Source organism: Pteropus vampyrus, unplaced genomic scaffold (genome assembly GCF_000151845.1).
Source record: "Pteropus vampyrus isolate Shadow unplaced genomic scaffold, Pvam_2.0 Scaffold31, whole genome shotgun sequence".
Classification (NCBI taxonomy): Eukaryota; Metazoa; Chordata; class Mammalia; order Chiroptera; family Pteropodidae; genus Pteropus; species Pteropus vampyrus.
In genome coordinates, this window is record NW_011888812.1 from 1,521,155 (window position 1) to 1,544,692 (window position 23,538).

General features: G+C 43.2%; 1 protein-coding gene across 19 annotated transcripts in view; it reads left to right on the forward strand.

Moving 5' to 3' along the window:
• CD44 (CD44 molecule (Indian blood group)) overlaps positions 1-23,538 on the forward strand; it is an 81,667-nt gene that overhangs the window by 17,705 nt on the left and 40,424 nt on the right. For all 19 annotated transcript variants that reach the window (XM_023528662.1, XM_023528664.1, XM_023528665.1 and 16 more), the window contains exons 2-3: positions 16,802-16,967; positions 20,506-20,639. In XM_023528662.1, coding sequence (XP_023384430.1) covers positions 16,802-16,967; positions 20,506-20,639 — 300 coding nt within the window. The remainder of the gene's footprint in view (positions 1-16,801; positions 16,968-20,505; positions 20,640-23,538) is intronic.

Sequence of the window (23,538 nt, forward strand, 5' to 3'; positions counted from 1 at the left end):
TCTATCTGTCTATCTGTCTATCTATCATCCATCATCTATCATCTATCATCTATCATCTATCTATCCATTCTACTGGAATAAGAGACGAGTGCTTAAAAAGCAACTAAGAGTTAGCAAGCAGCCATTTCTTCTCCCATTCTCTCCTTCCTCTTTATGGCTGTGCTCATCCCAATTCCCACCCCTTTTCCTTGGCTGGTGTAATTTAAGACAGCGGTCCCCAACCTTTTTGGCACCGAGAACTGGTGCTCCTATGAGAATATAATGCCTGATGATCCGAGGTGAGGCAGTGATGCTAGCGCTGGGGAGCAGGTACCGGTCCACGGCCTGGGGATTGGAGACCCCTGACTTAAGAAAGTCTCTTCCTTGTTTTTTGCAAGGGCACCTAGAGAAGCTGAATATGTACAATGTCTGACCACGCAGGATGGATGTGAAAGACAAAGAAGAAACCTTTTTTTTGCGGGGATGGGAAAGAAGGGATGAGGTTTGGGGAAGCAAGTCTTGGATACTTGAGACTCTTCTTGCTGGGGGCAGAGGGAGAGGCTTCCTATGGCTCCCTTCCTGGACGTGCTTGGGGCAGCTCTCTCTCAAACAAGCATCATCAGATGATCGCCAGCCTTCCTGAATGACTGTTTCTCAGGGTATAGGAAAAGTACTCTATTATCTGTTTGAGCTTCCCGTTCTTTATATTGTTTGGAAGGCTAAAGTCAACAGCCACTCTTGTATTCTGCATTGTTTGCATTGTCACAGCCTTTGGAAAACTCGTTTGTTTTCTTCTCCAAATGAGCTTTCCACACCCCCTGGAACAGATTCAGAAAAAGGCCTCACCTGAAACAGGCTAGCAGGGGATCGTGTCTCAAAGTCAGGGTTTCTATCTTCTTCTAAAGGTTAGGTTTGAGAGCGTGTAGCCAAGCCACATAGTTCAGTCTCTGGGTCAGGCACAGGCTATTAACAACGCACAAAGAGGGTTTGAGTTCAGTGTCTCGGGCACTCAGAAAGCAGTGTGTGTCCTGGAGTGAGCCCCGGGTTTGAGTCCTGCCACTCATCAATTATGTAGCTTTACACAATTAACATCTCCAAGCCTCAATTGTCTTATCTTTAAAATAGAGTACCAACACCTACCTGTAGGGGAGTGTAAGGACTAACGTGACAGAGTGACTGGTGGGGATTAAGCCTTCATCAGTACCCACTGTGATCTCTGTTGTTGCTACTAGACCTGGGACCTCTCCCGGTACGAGTCAGCCCTCACTTTGTTCCAGCTGCACTTGAGAAAAGCTACCAGCTTGCCTTTGGAAGATTTTCATTCCATTTCTGGGCAAAGCATTAGTCAATAAAATCTCATTGAATTCAGTAGGGAGGGGGCACCAGAGTGCTGACACCCACATGAAACAACTGTTGCTGAGTAGATAAAGCAGCATGGGTTGTTCCGGAAACCTTGGCTATTGCAGTAGCTCATGAAAGCGAATGGGGAAATGAGCTCCAGGTCCTGTCTTTACTTGCACAATGCCAGTCAGTCTCCCAGGCTGCTTGTCTCAGCAGGATCAGCCTCTTCCTGCCTTCCGTCCTGGCAGTTGTTGGTGGGGCCAGAGGAGGAGATGGTATTTTTCTCCCTCTCAAGTGATGTGTTTCTTTACAATGCTCTTCCCTGGCCTCGGAGGATAGAAGAGCCCTCAGGGGTGGTTTAAGGAAGTAGCTTCCTTCTCATTCGGGAAACTTACAGTTTTCCAGAGCACACATCTTCCCCAGAAACCCAAGCTTGGAATTTCCTGGTTGTGGATGAGAGACCAGCTTCTGAGGGCATAAAGTGCCCATCCATCAGTCACTGGGGTGTTCAGTTCTCTCATCTCCAAAAATACCTTTAATTGCCTGAGACTGCTTAGTTCTGCTCTCCTCTCAAGAAAGGAAGATCTGGCCACTCCCAGCCACACCTCAGAAGTGACTAAGACTTACACCTTTTTACGGGAATGTTTGAATTTGAGTCAGGTTCTCATTTTGCTTTTAATTTCATGAGAGTGTGGCTGTGGACTGTTAGTCAGGCTGAAAGGGGGAAATTATCAAAGCACAAATGATTTTTCATGGTGTAAATACATCATAAATGAGAACCTAAGGATCCTTTTGGTATCTGGGAGAGCTGAGGCCAGTCATCAAGATTTTATCTTCCTGTGGGAGAAGGAAAAAGATTAACATTTTTAAAGCACCTGCTATGAACCCAACTCAATGCTAGTGCTTTGCATATATTTATTACCTAACTCCCATAAACTTCTCTTTGAGGTACACACCAAATATCCATTGAATAAATGAATGACTAGATTTCCTCAGAGCCATTTTACAGGCTGAGAAACTAAGGCTTCTAAATATGAAGTAACTTGCCCAAGAATGGCTCGGCTCTTATGTGGTGGGGCTGCTCAATTCTGAGCTCCCCTCTTTTTTTAACATGACACCATGAGTTCCCATTCAGCTTTATGGGGTTAACTCTGTTCTCCCATTCCCAGAACCGGAGACCTTGAAAATTCAAGGCATCCTCTTTCCCAAAGAAATTGGATTTTTTTTTCCTGGCTCTGTGAAAACGAAGGACTTTGAAACGCTTTAGGGCTACTGGGAGTTATCTTCAGGAGGGAGAAGATGGAAATCCCCCCCTCTCCCCTTTGCAGGGGCAGCGGGGCCCCCAAGACCACCAAAGACCAGGGAGCCAGGCACGGTGGGCGTCTGGGCTCTCAGTTGTGCAGGTGGGGACTGCTTAACAGTGCGTCACTGGAGGATTGTCTCACGACTAAAGAATGGTTTGAATTGGCCTGCGATGGAGAAATCCACTGCAGGGAGCAATGCGGCTGCTTGTAGTGATTTAGGAGAAGTCTCTCAGGAAATCAGCAATTCTGCCGGTTTTCTCTCTTAATTAAAACCATTCTTTCCCTCCAGCTTCGTTGGGGGCAGGTTCTAGTCTCTGTGTGCTGGAGGCGTTTGTTTGGTGTAATCTGAGAGCAGGATACTGGTAACACTCTCTTGTTTTGTCTATTGTTTCTTTTTGCTGGCCTTGCCATCCTGCTTGATTGGTTCCAGAGTGAAATGCCACAACCCTGGAGGCAAGAGGAGCTACTCAGGTTTCTGGAGTGTTTAGAGAACAAATCACAAAGAGATGTAGACTTTTCCTTCTGGAGGTAGAAACCTAGGTTGGCTGGAGACCTAGAGAGCATCAAATCCAGCTTCTTCCTGGAATGATAAACAGAAGCCTTCTCCAAGTACTAACAGCTTATCAATAAGAAGTTTAGGACTAGACCCCAGGTCTCTGGACTCAGCCTAATTCTTTTCCCCCTAAACCAAAGAAACATCTATTAGGGACCACAGAATATATCAGATACTGGGGATATGAAGATGAGTTAGGCATGGTCCCAATGGAACCCATTCTGATTATATGAGTTAGTATCTCTTGAGGCAGGCTTCTTCCTCGAATGACGTTTTCTAGATACATACATAGTCTGTCTACCTGTCTATCCATCCATCCATCCACTCATCCACCCATCCACCCATCCACCCATCCACCCATCCACCCATCCACCCATCCATCCATCCATCCATCCATCCATCCATCCATCCATCCATCCAGTAAGAACATGTATTATGTTGACTAAGAACTCATATACCCAGATAATTAGGCTCCTGGTTCCTAACTAGAGGTCTTGAGTGGCTGTTACCAATGATGCATCTAGTGGCTAACCAGTTACTTAAGAATTAAGTCAGAGTATGAGGCACTTTGTATTTTAAGCTGCCTTAAATACACTTTAATCTTTGAGGTGATTGGTTAATATTGATTAATACCAGCCACTTTGCTAAGTGTCAGTTACTTTGCTAAGTGTTTTAGGTGCATTTCTTAATTTAATCCTTACAAGTACTCCATGAGGTAAGCATTACCTTCACTTTACTAAAGAAGACACTGAGTCTTAAATATTAAGAAAACATGGCCTGCCTAACATTCTACAAGAGCCAAAGTTGGGACTTGGACCCAAGTCTCTCTGTTACGAAATACTGTGAGCATGGCCATTATGCCGTCTTGAAATACCATGGGGGTAAATTGCTACAGTCACCAGTTACCGGTAACTATAAAATAAGAGATGCCAAAGATGCTGGGTGGCCAGGAGATTCTTGTAAGCCTTCAGAGGGCTTTTGAGTGGGCACATCACAGTAGGACTCTGATAAGCTGCTCTGTCATTCTATCTGACTTGTTGTCTCCTGGAAGTTCAGGCCAAGACTGAGAAGGGGCAGATGCACCCCATTTCCACCAACTCTGTACTTGACTTATGACTCAAATGGAATTCTTATCTTAGAAACCGGATCATTCGATTGCCGTAGGCTTTGCCTTCTGAGTTTCCCTCATTTACCCTTCTAAGTCCAAATTCTAGAGACATCTTTTGATGGACCATGGAAAGCAAAAAGAAATTCCAAATCTGATTTAATCTGTATGTGTTGACGTGTGTGGGGGGTGGGGGAGTGGCAGAAGGCGTATTTCCTTTCACGGGATGTCTGATCTGATCTCAACAGAAGCCCCATAACAAATAAGTAAAATATGCCCATAAGTTAATGGAAGAGTAAGCATCAGACCACACAGACTGCCTGACAAGGCAGCTCCCTGTCATTCTCTATTATAACATCCCTTTTTATGTTCTGTGTAGCACAGTCACTACCTGAAATTGCCTATTTATATATTAATCATTTACTTGTAAATTCCCGGTCTCCTCATCTAGAATGTAAGCTCTTTGAGGGCAGGGACCTTGTATGTCTCCCCAGGATCCAGGATCATACTGACATATAACATCTGTATCTTCTAGAAGGTGCTTTGAATTGATTTCTGTGCCACGCCCTAGCAGGGCTAATAGCAATTTGGGAGGCACAGATCAAACAGGAAGAGACCCAGTTGTCCTCACCCTGATATTTCCAGAGCACCTCTCAAATGTCCGTGGTGAAGGGAGCTTAGGCCTTCTCCAGTGCAGTCTCTTGCTGTTTGATGGCCACTTATTTGAAGGAAAATCAAAACCCTATTTTCTTTGACGACTTCACAGAAGCGTCATTTACAACTTCCTCCGTGTTTAAACCTCCTGGATCTTTGCACGGGCCATGTTCCTTAAAAGCAGGAAGTTATGGTTGGCCCACTCCAGATGAACATGAGATGGTAAAGATTTTGGTCCAAACCCTGTGACTTGAGTCAAATTTGAAAGCTTGTCAGAAACAGAGTTCTCTGGAGCTTGGCATTTGAGACCAGCATCTGCGGTTACAGATGAGATTTCACAGATTGAAAGCTCAGGAAGAGGTGTGAATTACAAGCTATTAGCTCACGGGGCAATTGGAACTATACTGATCCTGGAAATCTTTTGGCCCAGATTTTTAAAAATTTCTCCACAATCCAGCCTCGTTCTGTGCAAGGCTTCTGCTTAGAGACATTTGTGTTGCTCTTAAAAACACCTGATAGAGAGAGGGATAGTATAAGAAAAGACAGAGATTGAGTTATTAAAATGTGATCTAATGATGTTTGAGCCCAACAATCAGAATCAGTGCAAGTCTATAACTCTCCTTAGTCACTTGCAATACTTGAAAATAAATATTTTATAGCTGCATCATTTCACTGATGATGTATTTGAAGAGGAAAGGAGTAACCAAGACATGATTCTTGTTCTGTCTCAATTCACCTGTAGGTCAGGATTGGTGGGAGGTAAGTTGTAAGTACAAGGCTACTGGCAACCAAGCACTAAGGCTTATAAATGACTTTCTTTTCTTATAAATGGCATCAAACTCATAGCTATTCCTAGAAAAACTTGCATGCTCACTGGTAAGATTTTTTTTTTGAGTGACAGGGAAGGAGGCCACTGGGGATTTTAAGGTACCTGGTGCCCATCAGAGTCTGACTGGCGTTGTCCCTCCTATGAATTAAAGTGATGCTATGGGGAAAAGGTTAAATACTATTAAGCTAAAGGGTGTCTGATCAGATGCCACCCACCAGAGGTAGGGACCTGCCTACTATCACAGCCTGGCAGAAACCTAACCCATTCATCAAGCTTTTCCTCTTTCCGGATGGAAAAAAGGAGAAAGTTGTCAGCCCTGTTTGGGGCACCAGCTTCTACAGTTCCAGTGCAGGATGGATTTTTCTGTGAAATCTCCCTCTCTCATTTGGTCTGTTAGTTACCCCCTTGGAGGAGAGGGTAGTAACCAGCTCCCATCCCCAGCTCTATTTGCATGGCACTAGCAAATATTAACCCAGCAGTGCCCAAATTATACGGCAAGAAGTGTTATTCTGTAACCCAAATAGAGTCTCCCACAGTTCAGCAATGAGAGAGGCAGATGTTCGTGTGTGGCAGCTGAGAGAAGGGACGAGGCTGCCTGATCTCCTAATGGTGCAACCTTGGGCAGGTCTTTACCTCTCTAAACCTCAGTTCTCTTGTCTATAAAAAAGGTTTGATAATAGTACTTATCTCATATGGTTATTGTGAGAATTAAGTGAAATAATCAGTGTGAAGCACCAAGCTCAGACTTCTGCACACAGTAAGTGCTGCTGTATTAGTGTTGATATTACTGGCGAACCCAGCCAGGAGCTCGGCTGTAGGTTCTGTAGGAGCTTGAATGTCCCAACTACATCCTTTACCCCACAATGATCTTGCGTTTCAGGCCCCCGGTGTGACATTCTGCCTGACATAAGCAGAGAGGTGTGGCTTCGGTAAACTGAGTCTTTGGCTAACTCACGTCAGAGACCAGGTATCATCTCAGGGTTTGACTCCTGGCTCTGCTGCTTTCACAGTGGGATGTTCGGTCAGTTGTGCTCTGAACCTCACTTATTTCATCTGCAAAATGGGAATGATAATTTGACCTCTCAAAGCTGTCGTGGGGATCATATGGTGTAATATCTGTTACAGCATCTAGACTACTGTCCAATACAGAATAGAGCCTCATAAATCCCACGGTTTTCTTTCTCACTGAGAAGACACTAACAGAAATAGACAAGAGGAAATGAAATCAATGTCTAGGATACCTGAGGCTGTGTGATGGAGCTGGGCTCTGTGGGAATCGGTCATGGCTCTCTCTTGAAGGACAATAGCCTCATCTCAGTTTCTGATCGGATAAATCCTGTCAAGCCCACTCACTGTTCCTTAGCCCCAGTCCCTGTAGAATAGGATGGGACATCCAGACTTTGCTGTCTCTTCCCTACAGGGTGAACCAGGGACAACCGTTACGCAGAACTTTAAATTGCAAGGTACTTTTATTATTGAGACCTAAGGGAAAAAACACAAAAGTAGTAATACCAAGCCTGTGTCATTTGTAAAGCATTTTTACCCAGTGCATTTCATCTGGGCTACAGCCTTTGAGCTGCAGAGCCCTGTGCTAATTACTTAACGCTCTGACCCTCTTTCTCCATAGCTCTCACGTGGGATGACTAACCCTCTTAAAGCTCTAAATGCTTTGGAACCCCTGGCACTTTGGAGGCCTTGCTAAGTGGTGGTCATCGTCGCTATGGTTGGGTCCTACTGTGGTGGTTTCCAGAGTGTTCCACTGAGCCTTCTAGAGCATGGTGCAGGGTGCGAGGACCATTGGTGGGGCAGAGTGGGAGCCAGGGTGGCAGCAGGCAAATGGAGAGTCTAGGGTCTGTCCCTCTGCCCTCACTCCAGCTCCCAGTGTGGGGGCAGCTCTGCTTTTTCCCATCCTAGATGTTGTGATTCTGCCTGAGACAACATGGGGGGGTGACGTGAGGGTGAGGGTGGGGATGGGGATGGTCACACTGTTCTCTCTGAGTGTGACCACTTTTCCCCTTTGCCTTTTGACAATCCAGGATGGAAAGGACAGCTTTACAGGGAATAGAGAAAATCCTACCTCAAAAATCAATCTGAGTCGAAGTCTGGATTTCACTCAAATTCTGTAAGACTTTGAGTCTTTGAATAGTTTCTTCCTTAGTTTCTTCATCTGTAAAAATTAACCAGTTCCTCAAAATGCTGGCTACAGACCTGAACAAAAGCTATACATGAATTAAATGATGTAGCCATAATTGTAACTACCTCAGGAAAAAAAAATCTAGTTATAAAACAAAGTGATACCCTCTTTTTTTTTTTCTACTTGCAACAGGAAAAAACCCCATGTGGGCCCCTGAGATGCTTTTTAATTTCATTTACCACATCCTGGGTTTGTGCTAGTTAATCTGCTAAACCGATATGATGCAAAAAAGCAGAAAACAAATGTTGCAAGGCTAGACCTGAGCATTTCCTGATCGCCATGGCAACACACAAGGATACATCCTGAGGTTTCTCTCCCTCAGCCATCTTCCTGGAGACTCACTCACCAAAGATCACTTGGCCTTTCAGAATCAGACATTGAGGTGACAGTTCTGGGACACACACTCTCCTTTGCCAGAAAGACGGTTGGACCTAAGATGAGGAGTGGAGGCCTAAATGGGCTTTCTCCACTTCCTACTTCCCCCCAGTTCCCACCATCCCTATAGGAGACAGGGGTGGGGGCTCCCCAGACTCTGTGAAACAATTCTAGAACTTCATGGGTCGATCGTTTGGAGACCTTGACAGAAGGGCCAGAGTAGTGCTGAGAGTCTCTTTGGACATTTCTCTGACGAAGTAATGTGATGGACCCCTGGTGGTTCCTTGTTGGCTGCCATGACAGGCTCCATGTTCCTTGGACAAAAAGCTGAGAGGTCAGGGGGTACAGCCAGGCACCAAGAAGTTAGGGCGCATTTCCTTTCCAAGTGCCAAGAGATGAATAGTTCAGTTGAAAGCCACCCAAGACCCATTCTGGAGGAAATTCTCTGGGTATGATTGTGTATGACTATTTTCTCTGCTCATTAAACCCTTACCCGCTTCTAGGGCAATTCCAGGAGAGACTGAGTCACTCAAGACTCATGGTCTGCACTGGGCAGCCAAAGGCAATCTGGCCACTGAGTGTGATTTTGGCCTCATTCAAAAGTGGATGCTGAACAATAGACCCTTTCACCAGGCGCCCATCACGTGGGTGTCAGGGGATGGGGGCAAGTGACGTGGGGGCAGCAGGAAGACTGCCAGCCTTCTGGACTAGCAGGCCCGGGTGGCAGCAGGGTCTGTAATAGCTAGGGAGACTCCCAGATGGAAACTTCTGGGCTTCAAAGACATCAAACAATCAGAGAAAAGAAGAACAGAATGTCTTCTTTATGTCTCATTAAGACACTGGATTTTGACTTTATTGGGAATGGCTTGCTCAGTCCACGTATAAAAGCGGTTCAATAGTAAGAGCACTGGCCTAGGCGTCAGGAATCCAGCAGTTATGGATCCCCGAGGTCCTGCTTTCCTCATAACTGGCTGGGAGACCATGCTCGGTCATTCTGGATTTTCTTTTTCTCTCGTGTTGCAAGAGAATTTGATTAGAAGCTGTCTTTTGTTCCTACTGTCTTTAAACACAGATGATCCAATTAGCAATAATTTTTTTTTTTTTTAATGGTCTTTTCTTTTTCTACTTTCTTTTTCTAGTTCGGTTGGGTTGTGAGTTGCATAATCTTTTTGAGACATGAGCTCAGCAAATCAGAAGACAGAAATGGAATCCTGATTATTTCATGAAAAACACTATAAAAATAAGACTGCCACTGCCCAGGAGGCTTGCATGTGACAGAATCCCAAGAGCTTGATGCAAGAGTAAGATGCAATCATTTGGAAGACTATGCTCTAGCAAATTGGCCTGGCATCTTGGCTTGGTCTGTTTAGATTTTGGGTTGGGTAACAGATATCTCAGACTGTCACAAGGACAGCCTGTGGTCTGACATCCATGCCCTGGGCGAACCCTGAGTCCCAGGATCCTCTATTCGCCCTGCCTGACCTTGGCCAGAGCCATCAGGCAAGAAGGGCAGAGAAAGCCTGAGGCTGCAGCTCAAGTTGGATTCTCAGTTCTGAAGGGATCATGGGAAGAGCACAGGTAGAATCAGAGAGAGGTAGCCAGTCCCTACTGAGGAAAGCCAATGACATGGAGACCTCAGAATCTTCTCCCCGGGAGAGAGTAGAAGTTCTGTTACTGAGGGTTTTCCCACCGAAGCCTTCCCAAGTTCTTAGGCAAAGGGTCTTGCCCTTTTATGACTTGTGGTCTGGAATCAAGAGAACTCTAATCTTAAAATAATATTCAATAAGTTCAAATTCCTCTCTCCAGAGCTCTCTATGAATGCTCACCTCTCCACACTTTAAAAACCACAGGAGAGTAAGTGGATTTCCTGTAGTTTTAGCATTTGTCCCATGCACAACTTAGCACTGCAATGTGACTAGTCAGACTGCTCAGTCTGAAACCCGGGGCTGCTGCCTACTAGCTCAGATAACTCATGTCTTCTCAATGAATCAGTTACCTCCTGCGTAAAATGGCAATAATGAAAGTGCCTATCACATAGGGTTGTTGTGAGAACTGAATGAGTTCTTAGGTGTAAAATGTTGAAAACCTCATATGGCCCAGAGGAAGCACTGGACGAGGACTTGCCATTGTTATCATGGCCAGAGGAACTGCACGAGTCTTTGAGTTGTAGAAACTGGCTTTTTCCCATCTTCAGGAAAAAACAACTTCCCCCAGACAGACGGCCTACTCTGGGACCAAATCAGTAGAAGAATTCTAATTCTGCCACATCTCTCCTAAAGAGATGACAAATAGGAACCAGGGACATCTGAATGTCTCGTGTTAGAAAACTAATTTAAATCATTTTGGATGATCTGGAGAAGTCTGGATGGAGAACTGAGTCTGGGCACAGTGTGACTGTAGATCGCCTTCTCATGGTCTTCACAAGGGGCACACTATGTCTGGTGCCCTCTTTCAGGGGATCTGACCTCAGAAACGGCCCCATGACAGGACGCAAAAAGGCATGCCCATCGCTGAGATGATATTTTTAAAGTCCGGACAGAAAAGCCAGTTACAAAACTGAAAGTTGGTCTCTGAAACATCTGCTTCCAGGGAAAACAGCAAAATTTCTCAGAAGCAAAAATGCCTCCAGCAAAAGACATTTTAAGTGTCCAATAGAGAATTCTCAGCAAGGCCCAGCTGGTGATGCTTTAGATGTAATGTGGGGAAATCACCTGAGAGATATCCTTTTTGTGCCCCACAAGTCTGCTTGTCCTCTCAGGTTGCAGAGAGAAAGAGAATATTCATTCATCCATTTGTTCATTTGTTCATTCATTTGTCCAACATGTGCCTACTCTGTGCAGTACTGCGCTGGGTACCGGGGATGCAGAGGTGAGGGACAGGCACAGCCTCTGCTGTCATGAAGCCCACAGAGAAGTTGCAAAATTCCAGAATCCTGGAATTTGATTCCTGAAGAGACCTTGGAGATAATAATTTCTTGCAATTCTTTCTATGTTTGGTTCACAGACTTCTTTGAGAAATGCAAAGATGCAGTTCTCACCAAAATAATTACACGCACACACACATACACACACACATACGCATGAATGTACACACATATATACATACACACAAAATCCTGCGTACAATTTCACAGTTTTATAGACCCCTGGAAGACCAACTCATGGATTCCGGGTTAAAAACCTCTTGTCACCCAGCTCCATCACTAGCCACCTATGTGACACCTCCACTCCCACTCCCCTCTCGGGAAAGTTTGGGAAGATGTAGATAATGGCAAGTTGGGGAAAATTACACAGTGCTCTACTGCCAGCAGATCTCATGATTTTCTACTACTCAGGAAATGACTGGGGCAAACCAAGGAGCCATTCCTCTCAGTCCCTGCAGTCTAGGCAAAGTTTTGAAACGTGCCGGGGTGATTTTACTACAGAGATCTGTTTTCCTTGATATGAGACTTAGTGGAAAATGTAGTCAAGGTTAATGGTGTATGGGTCAACTATTTATTGAAGTAAGAATGAATTTACCCAGAAGCCGCCATAATTGGCAGCATCACAGATCTCATGTGAGTTTGGTAGCAGAGAGCAGGTTAAACAATAAGGACACAGTCTTAGAGAGTTCCTTTTAAAAAAAAAAAAAAAATCTTCCTAACAAGTCATACTGGCAGGCCTCTTCCCATGTAGGTGATGAGATTCCCAGGTGCTGGGCCCTGTGACATCTCTGTCCTCCTCGCTACCCTATAGTAACAGGCACCCTGATGGTCTGGGTGCCATTTCTCCCTCCAGAGAGGCTCTACGTTGAATCCAAAAGTGACCCCAAACAATTATGTTGCCCCTTGGGTTTCTCAGAGGTAGGAACTTGGGACGGTTCATTTATTACATGATCCAGGAGGTTTAGTGGAGAACAGAGGGCTCAGTGGAAAACGTTCTTGATTTATTTCCAGTTGGAAAGCCTTGTTTGAAAGATGCAATCAGCCGTTTAATATCAGCCTCTTGACTCACAGCAGATCCTGAATCACAGAGGTCTCTGTTTCTCAGGAGAGACAGACAGACAGATATCTCAGGAGTCCTGTCTCTCTGCAGAGGTTTCCAGTGTGGTCAGTGTCATTGCCATGGACACTGGTGACCATCCGGTGATCTGTAGTCTGTGGCTACTCACGCCTCAGCCTTACTTTAACTTTACTTAAACCTTGGGAATATTCACAGCTGTACATTAGGGAGGTTGAGAGACCATAAGTACTTACATCGGAATTAGGAGGAGTAGCCTAATGGTTAAGTCTGTGGACTCTTGCTGCCAGACTGGCTAGATTTGAATCCTGGCTCTACCAGCTTTGTGAACATGGGCATGTTTCATTCCATGCTCTGTGACTCAGTTTCTGTATCTGGAAAGTGGGAATAATAACATTACCCATTTCATAGGGTTGTTTTAAGGCTAAAATGAGTTAGTAATTGTAAAAGGTTTAGAAGAGTGCCTGGCGTACACATAATAAGTACACAATATATATTAGCTGCTATTATTGCTGTTGATGTTATTAATACCCTTTGAGGTAATAATTTTAGTTTGTATAAGTGTTAAGGAAGCCCATTGGAAAGTCATCATAAATTATCAGGACTTGAAGGATACACAACCCTAAAGGTTTGGTCCCTTTTAAGGGACAAGGGACTCAGAGGGAGGAACCGTGACACTCATGGGATAGTTGACCTGAAATAAATTCTGGGCACCATCTTTGCAATTCTTAGATGACTAAATGCCATCAGGGTTAGGAACTAACCCTGACGAGATTAAGATAAATGTATGCTGTGGAATTTTCACATGGCGTAGAATTCTTTCATTCATTTGGCAGCCTTTAGCTGATACCTACTTACTATAAATCAGGAATGTTTAAGTCTTGAAGTCTGGGAAGGCTGAAGTTTGAGTTTACCTGTTCCTTCCTGTCTGAGCTGACCAGAGCATACACAACCATGCACTTCTTGCATACACACATGTAGACGCACTCACACAATGCGTGCATATATTGTCTATAAAGCTACGTTGGCTGTGGCACAGGGATTTTATTCCAAAGTCTTACCCTGAATTTTTCTGATTGTATTTGCATATCTGTGTGCCAGGTTGCAAACTAGAATTAATTTTAATATGACAGAAACTGCCATTGAACACCAGCCACCGTCCATGCCTCAGACTTTATTTTTAACTTGGTAGTGACAGAAGCCACCTGGCTGAACACTGACAGGCAGCTGGCCTCTCCTGCCATCTGTCAAAGTCTCCCTATCAGCTTCATCTCCCAAAGGCTGATTGGAAGGCTTTGTTTTTCTTTTGTAGGCTAGACAAGAAGAGCCCCCCGGAAGGGCTATCGCCCAGCATGACAGTTTCCCTTTGCTAAGACTGGCCAACCTGGGCCAAAGCTGAAAACGTTAATAAAAACAAACACTATTTCAGAAGGGCCTTGTGCATTTTCCTCCTCTGCGCTCTCCTTGCTTCATCGGCCAAGTGCTGTGTGACACCATTACACCCAAAAAGGAACTAATCACACAAAAACAAATTTTCTCCATCTCACCTGGTTCCGATGCTTTTTTTAAGCACCTACACGTTAATGATACAAACAAAACCAATGATGTTATTGGCTTATGTTTTCAAAGCTCCATTTCTTGTTTCTTCCTTCACTACTTCCGGTCAAGAAAGATCACATGAAAGTTTAACAGCTCTGTTATCATCTCATTTTGCATTTGTCAGACTCTGTTTCCTAGTGGTTGGAACATGCTTCCTGCCCAGAAAAAAGAAAGCAGCTGCTGCCTTTAGAGCTCAGTAACACTGACCCTCTCTTAGTTCTTATGCAAAAATGGTTTTAGTGTACCTCTCTCTTTTACAGCAAAGACTCACTCTAATGATGAGAAAGGATCCTAGAGAAAATAACAAAGTGGTTCAGAACATGGTATTAAACAGACCTGAGATGGAATTTAATAGCTGGGAAGTTGTTTAATTTTTCTGAGCTTCAGTTTCTTCTCCTGTAGATAACATGTACATACATACATCAAACTCACCTGCTAAGGTTCTCAGAAGCTGATGCAACACAGAATCCCAAAGGTGCCAGGTACCTAGGACACTGTTATAACAGGCTTCCCCTATCCAGACTATTGGCTCAGAATTGTAGAACAAAGCAACTGAGATTCTGGAAGGTGACTACAGGTTCTGGACAGAAATTCTCACTTTCTTGGGCAACTCACTTTTCTGAGTCTCAATTTTCTTGTTGATAAATAAGCAGAATCTACCCTGACTACCTCCAGACCTGCCCAAGTGAGAAAAAAGGTCTGGGTTAAAGCTCGCCCTACCTGAATCATATGTATTGTATTGTATTGTATTGTATTGTATTGTATTGTATTGTATTTTTATTTTATTTTATTTTATTTTATTTTTTATTTTATTTTATTTTTTTATTTTATTTTATTTTATTTTATTTTATTTTACTTTACTTTACTTTATCTTATCTTATCTTATCTTTATTTTATTTTATTTTATTTTATTTTATTTTATTTTATTTTATTTTATTTTATTTTATTATTTTATTTTGTATTATTTTGTTTTATTTTAGTGGAATCGAGACCCGGCTCATAACCAAGTGGTGCCCAGCCTGGCATGTGGTACACCATGTGTTAGGCTCCCAAGGAAACTTCTTTAGTAAGCATCCTTAGAGAAGGACTGTCTTTGAGGCTCGAGGAAGTGCTCAGGAGGAATCATGCTTCACTAGGACAATTTTAATGACTTAACCTTTCTCTTTTGGCATTTACCCAAGTGCAAACCAGGGATAATATAGTCCTAGAAAAATAATGAGTTGTCAGTTAAGGTCTTTGAAATCTTTTGAGATTGTTACAGAGGATCCCGTAGAACCAGAGGATTTTTCAGCTCCTTATTGAGGTTTCAGATTAATGTCTGTGAAACTCACAGACGTCCTTGGATTGAATCACTCTTTAAGCAGTGGATAGGAGTTAAGCTTCACGTTAAATACCATTAACTCTTGGGAACAAACAGCAGGTCTTGGATCTATCTGTCAGGATGTTAAAAGTATGTTTTTGAGGAAATGTCAATGAATCATTCATTCAGTGTTTGTTGAGCATCTTCTCTCTGTTGGATACTGTTATGAGCATTAGAGAAACAGCTGTGAACCAGTACAAGGCCTTTGCTTTTTTGGAGCTTCCATCACAGAAAAGGCAGGTGGATAATAACTAAATGCACAAATAAATAAACAAGTTGCTGTGAAGACACAAAAGCAAGGTGAGGTGAGGGAAACTCTGCAGGTTGGATAACAGTGTTCAGGGAAGGACTCTGAGATGAGGTGATGAGGAACTGAAAACGAGAATGTGATCATCTGAAGACAGAACATTCCAGGCAGAGAGAAAGGCAGATGTACATGTTCTAAGGTCGGAGAAAGCTCAGAGTGACCAAAGAAACTGAAGGAAAGCTTTGTACGTGGAGCCGCTGCTTAAAGCTTGGAGAGAGAGATAAGAGCCAGATCATGTAGATCTTATCAGTCGAGATAAGGAAATTTATTCTGGGTGCAACTAGAAGCCACTGGAGATTATAAGCAAGGGAGCAACACCGCATGATTGTGGGAAAATGCTCATAATACAAAATTTAGTGGAAAAAAAGACTCCCAAATCTAAAATTGTATATTTAGTATCATTTTAACTAGAAACGCACCTACATGTATTCAGAAAACAAACTGAAAAAAAGATACAGCAAAATGTTTAAAATGTTAGCTATAATTTTCTTAGTAGTGGACTTGCTTTTCCTTCATTACTTTCCTGAATTTTATATATTTTCTACAAGTTTGTATTTAATAATCAGAAATAGGCTTCTGATTATGCTTTTCATCTCATTTTTTATTTCATTTTTTCTTATTTATCCATTCACCTACTGAGGGATACCTTGGTTGCTTCCAAATTTTGGCAGTTGTGAATAAGGCTACTGTAAACATCCGTGTGTAGGTTTTTGAGTGGACGTTAAGTTCTCAACTCGTTTGGGTAAATACCAGGAGTGTGATTACTGGATCTCATAGTAAGAGAATGTTTAGTTTTGTAAGAAACCATCAAACGGCCTTCCGAAGTGGCTGTACCATTGTGCAATGTCACCGTTGTTAAAAGATTAACTGAGGCATAGTAAAATTTTTAAGAGTTTGAGCAAAAACCAATTCCAATCGGGCAGCCCCAAACCCAAAGTGGTTAGGCCAGCTCCCAATCACATGCTTTTTAAAAACTTGGTTGAGGAGTCATTGATGGAGAGAAAGTAAGAGCGATGCTACTTTACTGTATCTTACCTCAGATTTGAGCTTAATGTATGGTGCTTTGGAATGTTGCAGTGAATATGGAAGGCTCCAGCCAGTAGAAAAGTTTATTTGGCTTTTTAATGAGGCTATTCAAAAACAGACTTACCCCTTCCAAATTAGTTATGCAAAAGAATCTAACATGCTTGTTTTATCTCATAGATTTGAATATAACCTGCCGATATGCAGGTGTATTCCATGTGGAGAAAAATGGTCGCTACAGCATCTCGCGGACGGAGGCTGCTGACCTCTGCAAGGCTTTCAATTGCACCCTGCCCACCATGGCCCAGATGGAGAAAGCCCTGAGCGTGGGGTTTGAGACCTGCCGGTAAGAGACCAGCACCCGCCCCTTTCAGAAAGCTGGCAGGTTGGGTCCAGGGGGTGGGGCTTAGAGTTGGGCAGTCTCCTCCTGACAGCTGATTGGGTGATTTCCTGAAGCGTAGGCCCCAACTATTAATTTGATCCAGTCGACCTGGAACCTGCATGACAACTGAAGTTTAAAGCCGTCTAAAACACTTTGTGAATCATAGTGGGGTTGCCCATTAAGGGTCATTGGCTATAATCCTCTAAGTGCTTCTACAGCGCTCTTCTGGCTTTGAAGAAGCGTGCACTATCACTGTCGGAACCACAAGAAAATGTAAACCAAATAACAGTGTTTAAAATAAATACGTGCCTGGTGGAGTCTTGGTCTTGCGGACTTAGCTCACAGCGGATTTTCAAACACCTCTCTCTCTCTCTCTCTCTCTCTCTCTCTCTTTCTCTGTTAATCCTGTTCCTCTGGTTTGAAAGGGTTAAAACAAAAGCGGTATGAAAAAGATTAAGCTGTATTACAAGTGTTTGGGAAGCAATGGGAGGGACCCGCGAGGGGCCCCTGAGAGGCTATGGTAATCATGGTGCTCCATGGAGCCTTCCTCGAGCCCTCCTTCTCTCCGGAGGACAATCCCAGCAGGCAATGGACTTTTTTCCTTTTTCTTTTTCTTTTTTTTTTTTTCTTTTTTGAGTTTCCAACCGCCCTGTGGCTAGTGCTGCACTTTACGAGCGAGCAAGCGGTAGTGAGGACCACAGTGATTGTAGTTTGGTTTGTCTACACTAGAAGAGCAACTGCTTTGAAGTTTCCACTCCAGCCTGTAGCTCCCTCCACTGTGCTTTTGCAATGTAATATCATTAGGTAACGTAGTTACCTTTTCTTTTCGAGGCACACATGTACAAACACAGACTGCTTTTTAAAAGTCCAGTTCGTAATTTCTTTATGAAAACCGTTAAATGTAAGCTGAATACATCTATTGCCTATCTTTGGTTACAGAGTAAGACACCCACTTCATGAACGGTAGCTGAGACTTGCTGAAAAGGAAAAAGAAAATCTTTGCTCTAAAGCCACACTGTCTCATAGGGTACCCACTAGCCACATGTGGCAATTTACACTTAATTAAAATTAAATAAAATTAGAATCTAGCTATATTTCAATTGCTCAACTAGGCTAGCGGCTACTGCATGGGACAATATAGATTACAGAGTGTTTCCATTATCACAGAAAGTTCTGTTGAGTAGCACTGCTCTAAAACAAAGAGCAGCTGGATACAGACGTCTGTATGCGTTCAGAGCTAGGTCTGGGAGACCGCAAAAGGGAGCAGAAAAAGGGAGATAGCTCTGGTAGCTGCTCGCCCTGCACTGCAGTTTGCAGTGAAGGAAGGCCAATCAGTAGATCCATTTATTCTATTCCCAAGGCTAATTGCTTAAACATGGCCTTGACTAGGTCAGGAGCCTAAGAAAGCGGATTTAGTAAGCTGCATTTTGATCGTGAAATGCACACAAGGCATACTTATAAAATGCAGAAATGTCCTCATATGCCGAAAAAGAGGGAAGTTCTTAGTCCTCCCACTGGCCAATGATCAGAACATTTAGATGCCGGGCACCCTGCTGCCCACCTGCCCACAACCTGCCAGTTAATCCTGGCCGATTATATCACCCCACTTACGGATGAAGCAACCGAAGGTGAGAGTTCCCCAGCTCGCCCTGGGCCACATCACTCACATGGGGATGAGTCCAGGTCAGGTCCTGCTTCTTCCGAGCCCAGGGCAAGATTTTAGTGAACAAGCCCCCCAGAAGGACAGAGCAAAAGGGAGATAGAAGGATGCTGCATGGATTTGCTGAGTATTTCTTTCCTCTTTGTGAACAGCAATCTATTCGTGCAGTATACACACATATAAATGTTTATATCGCCAACTCATGTGCTACACATAAAACTGGCAGTTGACATGGCAAAAGCTCAGGAATAACTTACAAAGGGAATATAGATTCTAGAATGTCCCTCTCAAACAGACTTGGCACATGCATTGGGGTAGAAGAGAGAATAGGCTCAACAAGGAGTATTATTAGTTAAAAAGAAAAGAAAGAAAGAAAGAGAAAAACTATGCCAAAGAAATCTATTGTTCTACCTATAGCTAGTATTAAGCATTGCAAAATTCATCTCCATAATTTCACTCAGGTAGCTAGCTACGAATCAGCTATCTGCCATAGGACAGATGGCAGTGTCTCAAGCTATGAGAAAACCTTAGCAGCTACTCTTCTGTCTGCCCCACCCTGACTAGTAGCAATTTTCAGATATATGGAAACTTATTAACATTTAATTGCAACCCTTACCCCCACCAAGCTAAGGAGTCTTTGGAGAAACCAGTCTGTCCGTTTAGGTGAGGGATTAGTCATGGGAGCTACAATTGCAACACATAAACATAATGAGTTCTATGTGCTTCAAAATTTCAAACTCACAGCCATTTCCATGGGTCTTGCAGGGTAATGCACTATTGTTGCCGCTGGCAGGAAAGATGCAAAGGATCAAGGCTGTGCATTACAGCCAACATTGTGTTTTCAAAAACTTGCTGGATTTAGCTTCTGCCTCTCTGACCTTCCCCTGCCATCACTTCTTCCTTTGCGAATGGTATTTTGTCAGCCCATATCTCATTTTTTGAGACATTTTATATGTGGGAGAAATTGTGCAGTGAGTACTTGGCCACCATGATGCTGATAGAAGAGGCTGGGTGCTATACGTTGTATCTGAAAGGGCCCCCCAGCTCCAATGTGTGCCCAGAAACACCTTGGTAGGAGCAGAAGAGCTGAAGCACTTCTCTGGCTATGCTGCTCCTGGAAAATTCCTGAGCTAAATGAGGCATCGCTATCTACTTACTTAATCACTATTACTCCCATTTTAAGGACAGTCAGTTTACTTCCACGAGCAATGAAACTATGCCTGGGATGCTCACGAGGCAAAACGCTCTTGTATTTCACATATGAACAAGGCTTTGTGTTTAGAGTAATGGAGTCTGGAATGAGGGAGTCCCAGGAAAAGGTGAATCTGGGAGAGAAGTGTAGAGGTTGGGAAATGAGACAGGTATGACATCTGTGGACTGAAATGAATAGCTACGTAGTCCTATCTTATGGAAGCCGGTCATTTTATGTATTTTCTGAAAAATATGAAAGCAGTGGAGAGCCAGAACGAATCTCACATCATAAAGTGGTCATTCTTCTCTCTTCTGTGATTCAGGCTTCCCTCTGCTTGTTCCCACTGACTTGACACTGCTGACAACAAATTTTATTTGAAACTAATTTTTTCAAATTTCATGAATCTATTTTTCTAAAAACTCTTATGGAGCCCTAAACAAAATCACTCTGTCTCTATCAGCCTGTCGCTCCCTTTTCCTCTCCCTCTGCTGTTATTTTAGGATTTCATATAATTCAGCAGTGAGAACCTCTAACACCCCTTGAGGTGAGTTGAATGAAGCATTGCACTGCATGACATGTCATTCGATGGGATATGATGACATACTCATCACAGCCTTGCAGGTGTGTAACTGCTGGTATTTCTTTTGCAGGTACGGGTTCATAGAAGGGCACGTAGTGATCCCCCGCATCAACCCTAACTCCATCTGTGCCGCAAACAACACAGGGGTGTACATCCTCACCTCCAACACTTCCCAGTATGACACGTACTGCTTCAATGCTTCAGGTTGGTTCCAAGTGAATTGTCTGTGTTTTGGGTTGCTTTTGGCAGGCAAGCCTGTGGCAGAATGGCTAACAGCAGTTCAATCTTGGCTTAAGTGGGGATTCATGTAGCTTCCAGATGCTCACAGAATATCTCTACAGCAGAGACAAGATTCCTCTCTCCAGGGTGCTTACTTGCTAAGTTGGGGAGGTCAACAGTAAATGAATAAATAATAAATACCTTATATGAAGTCAGAAAGTGACAAGAGCTATAAATGAGAAAGCAGAACAAAAGGCTAAGGATGCTTTTGTTTTGCGATGCTAAGGATGCTTTTGTTCTGAGAAGGTGGTCAGGTAAAGAGCCCCTGAGGAGGTGTGTCTAGGAGAGCCCTGAGTGAAGTGAGGGAGGAAGGCCATGGCAGAGTGGACAGAGTGGACAGCCGGTGCAAAGCCAGGCCTGTTCTGGGAACAGCAGGAAGGCCAGGGTGGATATAACCCAGTGATCAAGGAGAGAATGCCAAGAAATGAAGTCAGAGAGTGAGTAAGTGCCACATAAGTCCTTGTAGGCCATAGTCAAGAGTTTGGATTTTTGTTCTCAGTGTGATGGGAAGTCACCGTAGGGTTTTGAATAGGGGAGTGACATGAATCTAATGATAGCATTGGGGTACAAGCCAAATGGCTTAGTTTAGAGGTATTTATTATATGTTGGGACTGGAGAGAAGGCTGGGAAGATATATGGTAGGCCTTTGACCCTGTTGAGTGTCGTTATCCAATAATTGAGAGCCTGACAACTAGAGAACAAGGAAGCCAAGTTAAGATTTGCACGCTGGGCTGCTGGCCAGGCCCCCTCCCTGTCTATGGGACTTGCTTCCCACTACCGGCCTAGAAACACATGCTCACAAGTCCAATACTGGCCCCAGCAAAGCTAAAGAATTCTATGCATCATGAATCTTCAAGATCTTTTGAGAAGGGTCAAACCCATAAATGTCAAAGTTTTGAATACCAACAGTCAAATGTCTTACTTCTCAAACTGGGCCTTCTGTTCTCCCTAAAGGTTTAAGATTGTGTGAAGGGGAGGAAGAAGCCATGAGGTAAACCTGACGCGTCTTCTTGACATATCAGGTTTCCTTAAAGACAGGAAGGGGATATTAAATTAGCTGGAAAGTGACTTAAGACACTTTCTATATGAAACAAACACAGATATTATTATATGATGACTTAAGGCATTTTTATGAGACAAACAGATATTATATATGGTAGTAGACTATAAAATCGGCATGGATTTTTAAGCTAAAGTAGGGACATCAAAGAAATTGCGAGATTACATCAATTAGCTTTAGGCTAAGCCACCCACCTACTGCCGTTGCAAGTAGTAGGGATCAGAGTGGAATTCAGAGGATTTTAAGATGAAGGGAAAGTATCAGGGCTGGTTAAAAGTATCAGGGCTGGTTAGTTAAAAATGGAGTGCATGAAGGCAGTAAATTAGATCAAATATATACATGTCACTAAACCTATGGAGGGACACTCAAAATAATAAGAAGAAAATTGTACAAGGTTTTTTCCTCTCTATCATATGAACAAAGAAAGCATATAGACTTTGACCAAAACGCCACACACACTGCACATGGCCCATACCCGGTTCCCACACCCATACCCAGAATGTCCATTCTAATTATATGACAACGAAAAAAACCTACATACAAATAGACAGGAAATAGGCATAGAGCCATATGTGGTCTAGCTAGCTTCTCTTAGAGCCAGAGCTTATGAAAGATTTAGGAAGGCTTTGTGCTTTAGATGACAGGGTTGGTCATATGAAAAAAGGCTAGCACCAGGCTGCACACCCTTGAGTGTCTCTGGGCACCGCCTGCAACGTCTCCCACTGAAACTTGTTGAGGGAACCTATGCCATAAATGATGTCGTTGTGTATCTACATTGTCTCACATGTTTTGCAAATCGATATCGCTCACTAGAAAGAACCTTTACTGAAAAAGGTAGAAGCTCACACTATTTTTTTGCCTGGTAAATGAAGCCATCTAGGCAAGTTACTACTGAGACTTTTCTCCCTTCCCTTATTTTTGCCCTAAGGTTGGGCCTATCCTCAGAGAAGGGAGTGAACAACTACTGATTAACTTTCCTCTTCTTTGGGGGTAGTGGAGGGGGGTTAGTTCAATTGAAAAGTCTGAGAAGTCCTGGGGTTGCATTGCATACCAGAATCGCTGTATTAAAATAGTGAAGTTCGAAGTGACGTTTTTCCTTATCTCTTTTCCAAATTTATTCGGTATGGTTAGGCATCTTTTACAAGTTTTTCTTTAAGTTTTAAAACATGTATTTGTTGATCAGCTATATGCAGTCAGTACTGGGAGCCATTATTTTTATCTCAGGAGTTAATCTTATTGAAGCAACAGAACAAAAAGAAAAAGAGTTTGAAAAGAATGTTTATCTAAGGATAAATAAATTCTAAATGTCATGGTTTAGAGTAGGATTATAGGGGTGTTAAGTGAGCTACAGACCTTGATAACCTACTCCAAAGGATCTCACTGGAAAGATCCTTGAATCCCACTGAGCCTCAGAAATACCAGCGGGACTCAGTGATGTGATCCCCACAGACAGGTTACAGAGACAAAGCCGGCTCAGTCTTAAGCAGATAGCTCCTGTATGCTTACAGTCTGAGCAGTGTTTTTATAAAACACAGCCCGTGGTTTACAAATGAGAATAAGGCAGACCCTGAAAAAAGTTTGTGATTGTTATTGCCTCATCTCTCAGCAGAAAGGCCCAGCATGATCATGCCTGGTGACTTCTGTGTTAACAGCACAGAGAGCTGACTTGAATTAGTTCATTTTTAAAGTTTGCTTTGCATAAACTGCCTCATTCTCTTTTGAAGGAGAAATTTAGGGGATGATTCTATATTTATTTGTCTGTAC